The sequence below is a fragment of the Mustela lutreola genome, chromosome X (assembly GCF_030435805.1).
Source record: "Mustela lutreola isolate mMusLut2 chromosome X, mMusLut2.pri, whole genome shotgun sequence".
NCBI lineage: Eukaryota > Metazoa > Chordata > Mammalia > Carnivora > Mustelidae > Mustela > Mustela lutreola.
In genome coordinates this window covers 12668004-12685448 of record NC_081308.1, presented here as the reverse complement: position 1 = coordinate 12685448, position 17445 = coordinate 12668004, and the positions used below count along the sequence as shown (strand labels likewise).

Sequence of the window (17445 nt, the reverse complement as noted above, 5' to 3'; positions counted from 1 at the left end):
ATGGGTTGGGAAAATCCTTGTAAAGAGTACTTGAGGAGGGGCACCTGGGTGGCTCAGTAGGTTAAAGCCTCTGCCTTTGGCTCAAGTCATGATCCCAGGGTCCTGGGATCGAGCCCCGCATCGGGCTCTCTGCTCAGCAGGGAGCCTGCTTCCTCCTCTCTCTGCCTGCCTCTCTGCCTACTTGTGATCTTTGTCTGTCAAATAAATAAATAAAATGTTAAAAAAAAAAAAAGAGTACTTGAGGAATATACTAGAAATATACCAGAGGAATATACTAGAAAGTCTGAGAAAAATCACTGTGTGTTGCCTAAGAGCCTAGAAACAGCCTGCTGTTGGGGGGGGGGGGGGGCTCCTTCAGTGTCCCCAGATGTCCAAAGGCAAGGGACAGGAGGGAAGCTGACCTACTCCACACACTGGAATTTCATCTTTGATAAGAGAAACTAACTTCCTTAGACTTTGTCGTTAAGGCATGTGGGTCGCATGAACCCATTACACTCTTATCGTGGGCTGCAGAAACTTCAGTAAGGGTTAATTAGTGCTGTCTTTCTCCTTATGTGGTGCTTTTACATCTAAAGCTTTATCACCACCAGCATTCGTTACTTATTGATTCTTTTTTATTTTTCTTATGCTGTATGGCTGGCTCAGTTCCAAGAAAGGGCAGACCTGTGGTGGGGTTCAGACAGCAGCCAAGGCAAAATCAGAGCAGACCAAGGCAATCCTTTTGCAATGGAAGAGGCATTTTCCTCCTAGATGCAAATCTAGGGGATTTTGGAAATGTCAGGATTCAAACTAAAGCACATTTGAGGGTTTTTTGTTTTTAAAATTTTATTTATTTATTTATTTGAGCGAGAGAATGAGCAGGGGTGGGGAGGAGCAGAGGGAGAGGGAGAAGCAGACTCCCCGCTGAGCAGGAAGCCCAATTTGGGGCTCGATCCCCGAACCCTGGGATCATGACCTGAGCCAGACAATGACCTAAGACAGATGCTTAACCTCCTGAGCCACCCAGGTGCCCCAAGGGTTGTTTTTTTTTTTTTTTTAAACTATCCCAGTCAAAAGGATATGTTTAGGAAATCGATGTCTCTCAGGCTTTTCATGGAAGGGATATGAGGCACAAAGATATTTTTCCTGATGTCGACTCCGAATCAGGTTGCTTGTAACCCAAGAGGCAGTCATGCATAGGAGGTGCCTGTAACTGAAGGCAGGTGGCGGGGCCTGGCTCGGCCAGAAACGCACTGCGTCCTCTACCTTCCGCAGTCTTCCCTTTCCATTGGGTTTGGGTTCCACCAGCCTGTGCCTGACCTGGAGGTTCTTTGACTGAGGGTCCGGCGAGCATCCCTGGATGAGGCCTGCTCAGCCGGACCAGAGAGAACAGCAAATCTCCTGCCAGTTCTTGCTCTGCTTTTTTTTTTTTTTTTTTTCACTGACATTCGGGGACATCATTTGCCATTAGAAAGCTACTTGCCTCTGCTCCCCCATCTTTTCTCTAACATTTTCTTTGCTTTCTCCAGTGGTTTCTGTGCTAATACGTTTTAATCAGAAGATCACCGTGGCTGCTATTCCTTGGGATTTCTTTCTGTGTTGTCATTTCAGGAGAAGGTTATAGTTATTGCTTCTGAAAACAGCAGGGATAATGTGAACTAATACCCTAGTGGAAGTCTGAAATAATATATTTCACTGTTTGGGCTTTAAATTTGTATTTTCATTAAAATAATGCTATGTACAAAGTTTACAAAGCCAACATGTTCCAAAAGGTGTATAATGAAAATTCTAATCCGCACACCCTCTCTGCCACCGTTAAGTCTTCCAGCTGTTTCAACTGATATTTACCTCCATGTTTTATTATTTTTATGCGTATATATAAACTGTATCCCCAACATGGGGCTCAAACGCAAGACCCCAAGATCAAGAGTCACGTGTTCTGCTGACTGAGCCAGGCAGATGCCCACTACCTACCTCCATGTGTTTAAATAATATTCTCATATCTCTTTCTCAGAGATTTCCAGATTTCCATTTATGTTAGAGGAGTATTTAACACCCTCAGGCTGTTTCTATGCCCAGTGCATTTTTTCTTTTGGAAATATGTTCTAGTCCTGTGTTTGTCAAGTTCCTCTCAAGTACACAGTAAGGCAGGTTTCCTGTCCGCAGGTGGGTCATTTGAGTTTTCTTACTGGTTCATAGCAGAACGTTTCTTGAAGACCAAGCACGCCAATAACTATACAAACTACGTTCAGAGACTCTTCCTGGGCCGAAGAGTTCAACGCAGGAAGTAAGGGTGGTTTGAGCAATCACAGAACTAATAAGAAACCAGTGGGGAGTTTATTGCTGTGCTCTTCCTACATGGTTCAGGTTGTCTTAAACATAAGTGAAAGTTGAGGCTGTGGTGGGTAAAGCAGTCTTATCTGCCCTTTCCTAGAAAATGCTTCAGGGGCGGGGCATTTATAAGCAGCTTAGCTTTGAGAACTGGAAGCTGATGCCCTCTCTCACCTCCCTCCAGCAGTACGTAATCTAGCCATAATTAGCCAACCAAGGAAGATAGGAAAGAGATGCCAAGGCCAAGAGCACTTCAGAACTGAGCACTCCATCCAACAAGGGGAGTAATCAAGTTTTTTCTCCACCCCTTCTCCTCAGTGACTCTTAGAGTGTACTTGGGGCATGGGGTTCAGACGGCTTGGAAAGTTCTGGGGCACTGATAAGATCACACAAGTTCTGGGAAAATTTTGACCTCAGGAAGTTGCCGTTGTCCAGGCTTCCTATAGAGTAATACATGGCAGTTAAGGTATGGGGGGAATAAACTGGACGAAAGGTTTTATGAGAGGGAACCTAAGTAGTTCCATTAGAACAGGTTATCTTGCCCAACTATAGTCTTTAACAGCTTAAAAAAAAAAAAAGATGAAACAAAACCATGAGATCATAGCATCTAGAACTGGGAAAACAGAGCAATGACTTACGAGAATGGGCTTTTCATAAAAATCATGTGTTTCTGAATTTCTGTGAAGTAAATTGAACATAAATCTGAAATTATTTGGTCTGAGTTCATTGCTTCCTTCCATCATGCACTTATGCCGTGTATACCCTGGGCCAGTTCCATCGATGCGAGGGGCTGGGAATGCCGTGTAAGGAAAGATGGCACTGGCCCAGCTGTCAAGGAGGTACAGTCTGACACACAAAAGCACTCTACAGACGTGAAGTGAGGGCAGCTCAGTGCGGGGGAGGGCAGAGATTGGGGGTCCTGACTAGGCTATGGAGCCTGGGAATATCAGCTCCCCATAGGAGTTCATACTGGATAGTGGAGCTGAGATCTCAAGGTCAGAGGAAACAGCATGTGCGAAGTCCTCATGGGGGGAGGGAAGAAGATGCACTGGAGGAAGGGAAGGAAGGCCACATTGACCAGAATTCAGGGGACAGTCCTGGGACACGAGGCTGGAGGGGTAGGCTGGGCTGATAACCAGGCAGTCAAGGATTTCAAGATGGGGGAATACGACTACTTTGCATTTGCTGGCAGTGTGCAGGGTAGGGTAGCCTGGGGCCATGTGAACTAGGGTATGGGGGGCAGGCTTCTGGTAAGCTCTGGCTGTAGTCCCGGGCAGGGGCTGTGGTTTGGGTGGTGGTTGGAGCAGTGGATGGATGTCGGAAAGCTGGAGGGGGTGAATGGAGAGAACTGGACACACTGAAGATGAGGGACGAAGAAGAGGGAGAGATCCAGGGCAGCGCTTAAGTTTACCACATACAGAATGTGCTAGAATGGATGACATTACCCTCCTTTTTGCTTAAAGGAATCCTTCTAAGGTTTTCTACAAAAAAATATCTTTGGTGTAGTTTTCCACAAGGATTGGCAGATTTGCTTATGGAAAATCTTTAAGGAGTGAAGTGGGCAGTGGGGGAGGGGTGTGAATAGCAAAGTGAGAGGTCCCAGAAGCCCAAAACTTGAAGTGTGAACATTGCCTGCAACTGACAGCTCAAGGAATGACAGGACGAAGGTCATAAAGAGGCTCCTGATAAATTTTTTACAAGTGATTTGAAGGAAAGATGAGAAGCAGAGACAAACAGGAAGCATACCGTGAGGGGTGTGTCAAGCATGGCTGTATTCGAATAAGAAAATTGGAAGGAACGATCAGGTTTTACTCTTTAGGGAACATCCTTATGCAATGATAATTACTCTAAAAGTAAAGCTTTGGGGGCACCGGAGTGGCGAGGTCTGTTAGGCATCTGCCTTCAGCTCAGGTCATGATCTCAGGGTCCTGGGATCGAGCCCTGAGTGGGGCTCCTTGCTCAGCGGGGAGCCTGCTTCCCCCTCTCCTTCTGCCTGCCACTCCCCCTGCTTGTGCTTGCTCTCTCTGACAAATAAGGAAATAAAATCTTTTTTTTTTAAATTTTTTATTTGACAGGCAGAGATCACAAGTAGGCAGAGAGGCAGGCGGCTGGGGGGGCGGGCAGGCTCCCTGCTGAGCAAAGAGCCCAATGCAGAGCTTGATCCCAGGACCCTGGGATCATGACCTTAGCCAAAGGCAGAGGTTTTAACTCACTGAGCCACCGAGGCGCCCCAAGTAAATAAAATCTTTACAAAAAAATAAAATGAAAGTAAAGCTTGAGATGTGGGAAATAACATTTGTGTAAGATGGAAAAACCGGATTTGTTTTGTTTTCTAAGGTGATTGATATGCCTGAACACAACCCTGGCAATTTGGGAGGAACGATGAGGCTGGGAATCCGAAGAACTGTTTTCAAAACTGAAAATTCAATATTAAGTAAGTTTCTCTGATCACTGGTTTTACGACAGCGGGGGTGCTCGGCGTGGCCGTGCAGTCTGAGCCTAATCCCACCCCCTTCCACCCCTCGGGCTCCCCTTCCAGTAGCCCCTGGTGTTGCCTGCGACTCTTCCTCCTACCTGCCCTCCTCTGCCACCCCATGCCCTTGCTGGTCCTCCTGCTTCCGGATCCCTCCCCCTGGTAGGGTTGGTAGACGGCTAGGAATACCCCCTCTCATCTGATCTCCACAATACCCTGCCCAGGGAGCTGCTCTGTGATTGACCGATGCTCCTGGAGATGCTCCCGGAGATGTTCCCAGAGATGCTCCCGGAGATGACCTTTCCCCGGGGAGCCCCGGTTCACTCAGTTCTTTCCAATCCGCTCCACCGAAAACCAGCTTCCAGTTCAGTTGTTTCATGTCGGACTGGTTTTAGCCACTCATTTACGAACTTCGTGAGGAGGAGAGCAGTCATTTGAGAAGTAGATTTCTCTGTTCCCCCAGTAGCTTCGGCGTGGGGAGAGGAAAGTATGATGGGGCTTTCCATCTGATATTTGCCCATCTTCTACTCTCGATAAGGTTATTCGAATTTTTGTGAAACTTCTTCTCATAGATGAACATATTCTATGAGAATAACTTAGAGTGAGAAAACCCCCAAAGGCCTGAGTTCAATTTAGTAAATACAGCTTGAGTGCCTACTCTTAGCCAAAGGTGCTGTGCTAAGAGCTGCAGGTCCGCTCCCTGCCCGGGACAGCCGTCAGCCCTGCTGGCCTCAAAGCAGGTGCAAAGAGAAGGCTGGAATGAGACAACGGGAACCCAGGTTTCTTGGGTGTCCAGCATCATCCCATGAAGTTATGAGCGTATCTTAGAAAAATGTCTTATTCAAGAAGGATAAGACCAGGAATGTGAGTTTCTCCTTTATGGATAAGAAACTGCTTCCATGGACTATACAGCTTCTGCAGAAGAATGATATCTAAGAAGGAAAAGTTTCAAGGTACACACATTTCCCTACTTTCTCTGGATAAGAAACCACTGTTCTCGAAGTGGCTTTTTTTCTTTAAGAATGTGCGAATTTTTTCTCTCCTTAGATATTAGCAGTGATTCCTCCTCAGCTTTCCGATGTTTTCAAACCCTTCGAAACTTGGTTCAAATAATTGCCTAAGAGACAAAAAATGGTTAGTGAAAAATGTAATGTTTTAAAATTGTATCTTCTATAAAGGATTCAGTGCTCATCATACTCAGCTTTTAAAAAAGACCATGTGTTCAAAATATTGAAAATTTTGATGTGTCTCCATAGAAATAAGACCGAGTTAGGGTTTATTTTTCTGTATTGTAGACATAAAAGTAATGTCAATGATTTTTATGATTCTTAAACACACGAAGAGCTTGTTGCTTAATTAATATCTTTGGTCTGCTTTTTTTTTTTTTTAAGATTTTATTTTTTTATTTGATAGCGAGAGACAGCGAGAGAGGGAACACAAGCAGGGGGAGTGGGAGAGGGAGTGCCTAAAGCCTGAAGATATTGGTAGACACAATGGCTGGATTACTAAAGTCATTCTGATTTTTATATTCATCAAGTTCCTCTTTTTTTCTTAGTCACCTATTAGTTCCTTAAGGTTCAGGAAAACTGGGAATTTGTTTTTTTCTTTTTTTTCAAGCATTTCACTGAGGCATCATTGACATACAGACAGCTATACATATTTCACATATGCAATGAGATGAGATGAATTTGAGTTTTCTAAAGTGGAGATTACAGGTATAAATCGATTTGGACCAAAGTACTAATCATCATTTGCTCAGTTTGTAAGAAACATGTCACCAGAGGCTCCTTCTGCATGCGTGGGCTGTCCTTGCCTACAAAGGCTTTTTGTTATTAAAGGACTAAGGACAGTGTGTGGGGAACTGTCAAAGCTGGTTCACAGGTCTTCACAAATAAGATATTTTTTCTGTAACACTTCACCATAGTGTTAATTACACCTTCATGATGTCTTCAAAACTTTATGTTGCTTGATTTTTATGTAACCTTTTGTTGTAGAATAATGTTTTATGAACCTAGTCTTTGTGTCTATTACTTGGGCATATAATATTTCATTGAACTAAGGAACCATAATCCACTGACTCTTTTCTTATTGCTAAACATTGCAGGTTGTTTCCAACATTTTGTTAGAAAAATGCTGATGCAAACGTCTTGACATGGTGTTTATGTTCTTTTAATTGTTTCCTTAGGATAGATTTCCAGGAGTCGGACTATTAGGTCAAAGGGTATGAGCACTTTTATGACTGATAATTCTGCTGGATTGTTTGAAAGAAGAGGTGAACCAGTTCATAGTGATGTTAACTGTACTGTACTGTTCTTGCTTTCTCTAGTCTTTTTGCAAGTGTTGTTTTTTTTTTTTTTAAGATTTTATTTATTTATTTGACAGACAGAGATCACAAGTAGACAGAGAGGCAGGCAGACAGAGAGAGGAGAAAGCAGGCTCCCTGCTGAGCAGAGAGCCCGATGCGGGACTCCATCCCAGGACCCTAGGGATCATGACCTGAGCCGAAGGCAGAGGCTTTAACCCACTGAGCCACCCAGGCGCCCCTCCGAGTGTTTTTATTATTTTTCTTTTTGCTCTCCTAGCAAGAACAAAAAGGGCCCTTTATTAGTGTACTCTATTTTGCATTTCTTTTCATTACTACAAAGTAGAAAGTCCCTCCCACCCCAAAATGTTGATTTACTTGTATATATACTGCCCATGTTCTAGTAACACTTAATTGTAGGAAGGGAGAGATCTACCAGCCCAAAGTCTATAACCTAAATGGCCTCAGCCAGGGGTTGATAAACTTTTTCTGTAAAAGCCCAGATAGTACATATTTTCAGCTTTGGGGGCCACATGGTCTTTGATGCAACAGCTCTACTCTGTTATTGTAGTGTAAAAGCAGCCGCAGGCAAATACATAAATGAATGAGCGTAGCTATGTTTCAATTTATGTCCCTTTATTTACGGGCACTGAAATGTGAATTTCATGTAATTTTCATGCATCATGAGATATTATTCTTCTTTTGATTTTTTTTTTCAACCATTTGAAAATGTAAAAATCATTCTAAGTTCGAGGGCTGACCAAAAAAGTCAGAGGAATCCTATTTTGCTTCAGAATTACCATGGCTTGCCAAACCCTGGTCTACACAAAAACAGGCAGTGAAGCTGTTGCCCTCCTGGGGAGCGTTCAAGGACATCTCCCAGCTTGTCTACTTGCCTGCCTGCAAACCCTATTTAGTGACAGAATAAGGTCAAGAGGGCTTTTGGAAGCCATTTGACCCAATCAGTATTTTTCAGCAAGGAAATGGAGGGCAGCGAGGGGAAGTGGCTCACCGTCAGTGGGTGGTCAGAACAGGCCCAGACCACTCATCTTGCATGGTTTCTAGTCTTCTGTGCCAACAGATGGCCCTAGCTCCACAACCCACCATTATAATCACTCTCCAATATGCAATACTTAAAACACACATTTTACTATTGTTAAACTCCGTTTTTCAGATATGTATCTTTCACTGCATGTAAATTACACCTCAATTTTCCAAAACAGCATTTTATCTGGATACATAGATGGCAGGACTTGTCTTGTAGGGAGACCATAACTTGGTTGATTAACTCATTACATGACTCCTGAAAAGCAGAAGGAGAAATGGTGCAGAGCAGGTTAAGTATTAAACCAGGCGCTTTGAAGAGGGAGAAATCGAGAAAGAGGTGAGAAAGGAGCCGGGGAAAGTACCAGGGAACTTCGTTATGAGAGGATTCTGAGGCTCCAAAAACAAACTTTATCGGTTTGCCTGTGGCTCTCAACTGAGTGTGAGAGTTGAGAACATGGTAAAATACAAAGCAATTCACACAAGGTTCAGAGCTCACTAAGGGGATGGCTGACAACTTGTTTGATGGTTATTGTTTCCAAAATATTGCAGTCCCCGGGCTTAATTTTTTTTGGTCAGGTCCCAGACATGTTGCTGAGAGATCCAGGAAAGGAAGCATGTCTTTGTCTGTGCTGAGTGTGGTTTTCAAACCTAACTGCCACCTACCAGAAAGAATATGCAGGTAGCATGTTTTAATGCTGCTCAGTGTGGTGTGCCTATGCACTGGATGGATTGCTAGAGTCAGCTCAATTTAAAGCAAATCCCATATTTGACTCTAAAACAGTACCCAAATGGTTAGGGAGCCCTTGCCTTTAGAAACAAGAATGCTGTAGGGGTGGAAAGGCACAGAGCAGGCCTGAGTACTTGGGGTAGGGATGGGGGGTGCGGGGGGCGGTGGGGGTAGGCAGAGGAAGGAAAGGGCCACCCGATGAACATAGCTCTGTGCTGAGGAACCGTTAAAAGTGAGTGGGTGCCATTTTGCCCTTTGGGGGTGTCCAGTCCTGTGGAGAACGTGGCATAACATTTTGGAAGGAATTAGAAGCCCTCTTCGGGGCAGTGTATCCACCCAGAGACCAGGCCCTGGTGATTTCCCATCAGAGTTCTGAAAAGATGACCCTCCTCCTCAGGGCAGATGACAAGGGGTCAGTGCAGCTTGACACAGGCAGACGTCAGCTGGCAGTGGAGGCTGCGGAGAGCTGCTCGGGGTGATCGGCTAGATGGAATGCTTTAGGAAAAGACTTAATTCCTTTTGGGGATCTTCCTGGCATTTCCTCATAATAAGGAGGAGGACTTGGCTAAAACATTTGGTTCTGTTTTATTGTGAAAGAAAAAGGGTTTTGTTCTGAGAGAACAGGCAACAGGCCAAGGAGGGATGTATGGGGTGAGTCCCAGTGTTAAGGATCTGGGTTAAATTCATGGCATTGGAAATGCAGAGGGGTCAATCTCGAATTTGAAGGAAAAGAGGATAAGGTAGAATAAATTTTCACTGGCTAGAAAAATTGCTTTTGCTTTCTTATCTCTTATCAAGGCATTGATAGAGAAAAACAGCTTCTAGTTCCTGGTGTGATTAGATTGCTAGGAACTTTAAGAAAATAATCATGCCATACAAAGAGCCTTGGCTGGGTTAATGAGGTGATTTACAAAACAGTTTAAAAGAGGTCACCAGGGATTTAGGGACGCTGGAAGTCCCTGCCACGGTAATTTGTCGTGGTGAGACCGATGGGAAGGGAGTGCGGTGCTGCTCTGCGCCAGCTGGCGTTCTCCTGCCTCCCTCTGATGGTCCACACCGCAGGCGAGCTCTCTCCCCTGCCCCTTCTTGCCTTTGGCTGGGGGAACCATTCTCTAAGGTGTATTTGCGGATATGGGGGCTTCCAGGTCTGGGACGTAACATAGCCCCTTTAATCCTGACAAGAGGAGGCATTTACATGTCCCTTACTGGACCGGTTCTGCGCCGAGCACCTCGCCCACGGGAACTAGTGGGGTGGTTAAAGCCCAGCCACGCTGCCCCCGTGGAGGCCCGTCTGGGCCCAGCTCTCTGTCCCTGGCTGTGTAGCTACTTACGGCGCTGCAGTTTCCACCTCTGGAGAGCGGACGCCAGAATGCCTCCTGCCTCATGGGGTTCTGGTGAGGGTTAAATCAGTTATACATGTGAGTCCTTCAGTGCCCGGCACAGTAGAAGCGCTATTCAAGTGCGGCTGTTAGGGTCATTAAGATGAAGGGCATATTGTCAATACAGTGAGACCTGTGAGTCTCTCGAAGCTCTGGGTATGATGGAGTATTAAAATACCTTATGATCGGGGCACCTGGGGGGCTCATCAGTTGGGCGTCTGCCTTCAGCACAGGTCATGATCCCAGGATCCTGGGATCGAGCCCCATATCGCGCTCCCTGCTCAGCGGGGAGCCTGCTTCTCCCTCTCCCTCTGCAGCTCCCCCTGCTTGTGTTTTCTCTGTTACACACTCTCTCTCTCCAATAAATCCATTTAAAAAATCTTAAAAGAAATAGAAAATACAATACCATATGATCCAGTAATTCCACTACTGCGAATTTACCCAAAGAAAATTAAAAACACTAATTTAAAAAAATGCACACACCCTATGTTTATGGCAGCATTATTTACAATAGCCAAGATATGGAAGCAGCCCAAGTATTCTTGAATAGATAAATGCTTAAAGAAGCTGCGGTGTATACACACACACACACACACACACACACACACACACACAGAGCAGAGTATCGCTCAGCCATATAGAAGGATGAGATCTTGCCATTTGCAACGACATGGATGGACCTGGAGGGTATTCTGCTAAGTGGTGGTAGTCAGACTGAGAAAGACAAATACCATATGATTTCACTCATAATGTGGAATCTAAAAAACAAATGAATAAATAAATGGCAAGCAGAATTCTATCTATAAAGACAGAGAACAAATTGATGGTTGCCAGAGGGGCGGGGGGTGGGAGGGGTGAGCAAAATGGGTGAAGGGAAGTGGGAGATACGGGCTTCCGGTTATGGAATAAATAAGGCAGGGGCATAGGAGGTAGAGGGAATATTGTCAGTGGCATTGTAACGATGTTGCGTGGTGACAGACAGGAGCTTTAGCTGTGGTGAGCACAGCATAACACACAGAGGTATTGAATCACTATGTTGTACACCTGAAATGAATGCGATATTGTATGTCAGCTACACTTAAAAAAAAAAAAAAAAGAATAGGGTCCTCCAGACATGGAGAGGGGAGAAGGGGTGAGCCTGAGGAGAAGGGGAGCGGGCATTCCCCTTGCCTTACATGTTCTCTCCAGTCCCTCTGTTCTGGTCTCCTTGCTCCCTACCTGCTAATATGACTAGCAGAAGCAGACCAAAAAAATCTAAGAAAAGAGGTATTAAAGATGGGATAAGAATACTAAGTCGGGGTGGGGGAAAGAGATGCAAGCAATGAAAATAATATAATGCTGTAATGTGGAGTTAAAGGCAACACATTTCAAAAATCAAAAATTAGCATTTTTATACTAGCAAACTGAGATAAAAGCAGATCATGAAAAATAAAATTAGAGAAAGAGGAGGAATTTAGATGCTTAAAAGGAATGAGATGTTTTATAAAAACTGAAGAAACGGTATACCAAGAGCCAAAAGTAATAAATAAAGGAGGGAAAAAATGGTGGCCGGCCCGACTGCACACTTTCTAAGCATCAGTAATGAGGAAGTTCTATGCATCGTTTCACTTATTCCTTTCAACACCGACCTGGGTGGATTTCGCACAAGAGAGAAAGGCATCTTAGGCAGCTTAAGTCATTTGTTAAAGTGTCACTCAGCTGATTTCTGAGCCCGACCTCTTGGCCATCTCACTATATCAAATAGCAGACCTTAATTAAAGAGGGGATAGAAAGACCCAAACAGCTCACAGAGCTGAAAGCTAGCTTGCGCTGAGAGCCCCAAGACAGGGCTCCACAGGTCTCAGGAGGAGTGTTTTGTGGGAGAAGAGCAGGGAGTGCAGAAAGCGAAGACCCCACCTCTGGCTTCTGAAAGACAGTCTGAAACTACATGCTTGGCTTGAGAAGGGACACACGCCCTGAATGGACATTGGACTGAACAGCTCGGCCGGTAGGACTGGGCTGGGAATGTAAATGAGTCAAACAGCCAGGTGTAAGAAGTGCCACAGCTTAACTCCACAATCAGTGGCAGCTACATCAGGCCTTAGAGTTAGAGAGGCGGTAGGGAGTGATGGGGACTGGGGCAAACTGACAAGCAGTTGACCCGTCAACTGCTAAAACTGATAGTTGCATGAAGAACTATGGCTTCACTGTTGCCAGTCTTCGAACTTTCCAAGAGAATCTGGAAGTCTGGAGTTTTATGACAAATCTGGTTTCTAAATGTTGGCAACTTAATTCAGAATTTTAAAACACTGTGTGTTTGCCAACACCATGCAAACCAAATACACCAAACATCTGTACCCTGGGCAGCGTCTTGGGATCTCTGAACTAGACACACTCCAGCAGACCCTTGCACATAAACAGAGAACTCTATCCCCTCTAGTGCTTAATTAGTTCAGGGCATGGTTCTGGGCAGTCTTTAAAGGGAGTTTAATGAAGACATTGGTGCAGCAATTAAAAGATGTTTGGGCAACGGTAAGGCAGTTCTGCCTAGAGGGAAGAGGTCACGAAGCCCATCAGGGAGTGATGTTACCTTTTGGACATGCCATGGGTGATTTTTTCTAGCTCCCGTGGAAATAGGAAATGTGGGGCCCAGGTGAAAGATAAGAATCAGAAGGTACAGATTGGGGGCGCCTGGGTGGCTCAGTGGGTTAAAGCCTCTGCCTCCAGCTCAGGTCATGATCTCAGGGTCCTGGGATCGAGCCCCACATCTGGCTCTCTGCTCAGCAGGGAGCCTGCTTCCTCCTCTCTCACTGCCTGCCTACTTGTGATCTCTGTCTGTCAAGTAAATAAATAAAATCTTTAAAAAAAAAAAAAAGAAGGTACAGATTGGGGGTCTAGAGCATGGAGGGGTGGCTTTCAGCAGTGAATGTGGGGGAAGAAGGGAAGGTATGGTTCTGGGCAGGTGTCCCTACTTGAGGATGAAGAGCTAGTAAATGGGGCGAGGGGAGTACACAGAGGAGCAGAGGTCGCAGATGGGGAAAGGGGGGAGTTACTCAGGTCCCAACTGAAGACACATTTGCTATTATTTTGAGAGCTGTTCAGTAAAACAACAGGAGCAAAAACCAAGTTGCAAAGGATGGGGATGGGATGTTTAGATAAAGGGTAAGTTAGGGGAAGAGGGGGTGGTGGGGGCAAGAATGGGGCCGCATAGCCTTTACTTTTTCACATTTTAATTGTGGTAAATACACATAACATCAAATTTACCGTCTTAACCATTTTTAAAAAAATATATATTTTATTTGTTTATTTGACAGACAGAAATCACAAGTAGGCAGAGAGGCAGGCAGAGAGAGAGAGAGAGAGAGAGAGAGAGAAGCAGGCTCCCCGCTGAGCAGAGAGCCTAATGCGGGACTCCATCCCAGGACCCCGGGATCATGACCTGAGGTGAAGGCAGAGGCTTTAACCCACTGAGCCACCCAGGCTCCCCAACCATTTTTTTAAAAGAATTTATTTGTCAGAGAGAGAGAGAGCACAAGCGGAGGGAGGGGCAGAAAGAGAGGGAGAAGCAGGCTCCCCGCTGAGCAAGGAGCCCGAGGTAGGACTCGATCCCAGGACCCTGGGATCATGACCTGGGTTGAAGGCAGACACTTAACCCACTGAGCCACCCTGGTGCCCCCCATCTTAACCATTTTAAAGTATATAGTTCAAAAATACACACACACACATACACACACACACACAGAGTATGCATGTGCACACAAGCAGGGAGGGGAACAGAGGGAGAGGGGGAAGTAGTCCCCCACTGAGCAGGGAGCCCGATGCTGTGGGGCTGCATCCCAGGACCCCTGGATCACGACCTGACCAGAGCCCAAGGCAGACACTTAACCGACTGAGCCACCCAGGCACTCGCGCCCCCCTCCAACTTGCTTCTTAAGGCAACATGAAGCTTATGTGCAGTTAATCTCTGTTGCATTTGATTTTGTCTCCAGAAAGACTAGGATAGAAAAGAAGTCTGTGTCGTTTTGTTGAGGATTTCCCCCTGTGCCTAAGATCATCGCATGGCACGAGTGCTTGATCAATCCATCCGGAGAACTGCTCCTCACAATGTGGTGTATCTAGCCCTCAGTCTTTTCACTCCACACCTAGATACACTCCGCAGTCAGCCACAGCTAGCGGCAGCTTGCCTTGTCACTGATTGTCATTGATTGTCCTCTGACAGCGCTTTCAGCCCGAGTGGGGATCAGCAGTGCCTAATCCAGAATGCACAGGGAGTCGCTCGTGGTGCTTTGTAAAAACCCACATGCCCAGGCCCTCTCCTGAGAGTAACCAAATCAGAATCCCTGGGGCCAGGGCCCCGGAATGAGCATTCTTGGTTTTATTTTGTTTTTAAGGTGTTTTCTTTTCTTTTGTTTCTTTCTTTTTTTTTTTTTAAGATTTCATTTATTGTTTATTTGACAGAGAGAGAGATCACAAGTAGGCAGAGAGACAGGCAGAGAGAGAAAGAGGAAGCAGGCTCCCTGCTGAGCAGAGAGCCCAATGTGGGACTCGATCCCAGGACCTTGAGATCATGACCTGAGCCCAAGGCAGAGGCTTTAGCTCGCTGAGCCACGCAGGCTCCCCTTAAGGTGTTTTCAAATAGAATTGGACTGGTAACATTCTGAGCTATTCTCAACATATAGTTATAAAGGAAATTTCAATTTTTTTCCCCTGGATATGGCAGTGGATTAGTTTTGTGAATTTGTTCTTGACAGATTTGTAGGTGATCAGGTAAGAATTTGACTCCATGAAACAGTATTTCCAAAGTTCTGAAAACATGTTTCATTATATGCCATATATATATATATACACACACACACATAGAAATGATGCATCCATTAAACAAATATTTATTTATTTATTTAGATTTTATTTATTTCTTTAACAGAAAGAGAGAGAACACAAGCAGAGGGAGTGGCAGGCAGAGGGAGAGGTTGAAGCAGACTCCCCACTGAGCAGGGAGCCCAACTCAGGGCTCCATCCCAGGACCCTGGGATCATGACCTGAGCCGAAGGCAGACGCTTAACCGACTGAGCCACCCAGGTGCCCCTAAACAAATATTCATTAAGTACCTGCTTATGTGCTAGACACCAATTGAAGGGACACGTCCTTATCTTGTCTATTATCTTGTAGAGCTTATGTTCTGTCTTCTTTCTACTTGGATTTCATAGTCTAGAGTCTAATTAACAGTTACATGGTTTACTTACTGTTCCAACTGTTTTTTTTTTTTTTTTTTTTTAAGATTTTATTTACTTGACAGAGAGCACAAGTAGGCTGAGAGGCAGGCGAGGGGGTGGGGAGCAGGCTCCTCGCTGAGCAGAGAGCCCGATGTGAGGCTCAATCCCAGGACACTGGGATCGTGACCTGAGCCAAAGGCAGAGGCTTAACCCACTGAGCCACCCAGGCGCCCCCCCCCCCAAGTGTTTTATTTAATCCTCATAACAACCCTATGGAATAAGACTATCAATCATCCCCATTTTACAGTTGAAAAGGCTGAGGCAGAGGGCTGAAATAATTTGCCCCAGCCACACATCCATTCAATGCTGTAGTGCAATTTAGAGCCAGATGGCCTGGTTCCAGAGTCACTACACCAGCCCTGTTGTCCTGTCACCCTTGAGGTATCTTAGCAAACACAAAATTTGCCTTAAGCCGGCAGTATGTGCACGGCATCCAGTTTCAAAAGGTCGTGTAATATCCTGCTAGTCCTGATGACTTGAAGTTAGAATTCCTTATATCTTAATTTGGAGATGTTTGCCATTTTCTTCACCATCTGTTAACATTGGCAGGCTCTATTATTGGACATCTAAGTCATCTGTTGTAATGCAGTAAGCAGAGAAGAAATTTTGGACCATAGGAAGAAAAGATCAGTCACAAAATCAGAGGTCATAAGGGAATTAAGAACCTCTCCAAGTTAGGTCCAGAGCTTTCAAATGATTTTTCTCGTAACTTTGCAATGGTATATATGCTTCTGTTTTGTCCAATTGGACATTATTTCGCTGTTTCCATTTTTCCTTTCATTTTTATGAACCAATAGTTTGAGTACAAAGGCTCTGCCTTGAATGAGTGCCCTCTCAGTGGCGCTTTGGAGCTCTCACAGAGTAACTCCCTATCCCCACTATTGCCAATTTTTCTAAAGCACCTGTGGCAAATACTCACTATGATTAACATTGTCCCCAGGGAGCTGTGTCTACATGGACAAAATTGCAAACTAGAGGTTCGGTCGTGATAAATGATCGTATCAAGTCATAGCAAAATGCAGCCGATGTGCACTTTCTCTATCCAAGTCAAAAGCGCAGAGGAGACACAAACATCCTGCTCCACAGCCTTATGGCGTGTCTCGGAGGGTCTGACAGTCCCCCGCCTGTGGAACTGAGCACTGCTCTGGATTCTGCTGGAGGAGGACAATGTGTCCCGGCGCAGCTGGCAGGGCTTTTCATTTAATCCTCCAGTCCTCGATTTCTGGGGCTCAGTTTGCTTCGTTGTTCACTGTTAAATAACGGAGTGGCATGTGTCTTCGTGGTGAACTTGCTGTCTTCATTTCTGTTTTCTGGGGTGAATTCTTAGAGGCCGAATTTTTAGAGCCAGAGGACAGGCCCATGTTTAAGGCGGGGTGTAAACCAATTTGGCTGGTACGCAGAAGCAGCTGGTATGGTGGAAAAAGCACGGACCAGGTGTCGGGGGGTCTGGGCTCAAGATTGTGCTGCCAGCGGGGTTGGGGCTTTGGGCAAGTCCTTCGGTTTCATTTCCATTCCTTTGGTTTCAGTTTCTTCTTTTGGAAAATGAGCCTGGTTATGAGTCTGCCCAGAAGTGATGGTGCTCAGACGTTCCTCCACCTCCCTGTCCTTAACTGTAGGCAGGTGTGGCAAAGGAGGGCCTGTCTGTTGGAATCCATGGTGACTTGTGTAACAGAGGGCTTCCACTTCCCTTAATGCCGTGCTGATGGCATACTTGGGAATTGCTTCAGAGTTTCAAAGAAGCTCTTCCTGTTCTGTGCTGTAGGAGAAGAAAATCTAGATGACTATCTGGACCATTCCAGGTAATTTGTAGGTCAAAGAGACGTCCTTCACACATACGCTCTGGGTGGCGTTCCAAAGCTGATTACTTGGATGTTAATTTCACTCTTGTATCTTTACAGGGAAACTTTATGGTGATGTTCCTTTTATAGAAGAAAGACACAGACATCGGTATGAGG

General features: G+C 45.3%; 1 protein-coding gene across 2 annotated transcripts in view; it reads left to right on the top strand.

Moving 5' to 3' along the window:
• The window catches only part of CTPS2 (CTP synthase 2), a 100199-nt gene that overhangs the window by 60814 nt on the left and 21940 nt on the right, over positions 1 to 17445 (top strand). For both annotated transcript variants that reach the window (XM_059157041.1, XM_059157042.1), the window contains exons 14-15: positions 4648 to 4744; positions 17389 to 17444. In XM_059157041.1, coding sequence (XP_059013024.1) covers positions 4648 to 4744; positions 17389 to 17444 — 153 coding nt within the window. The remainder of the gene's footprint in view (positions 1 to 4647; positions 4745 to 17388; position 17445) is intronic.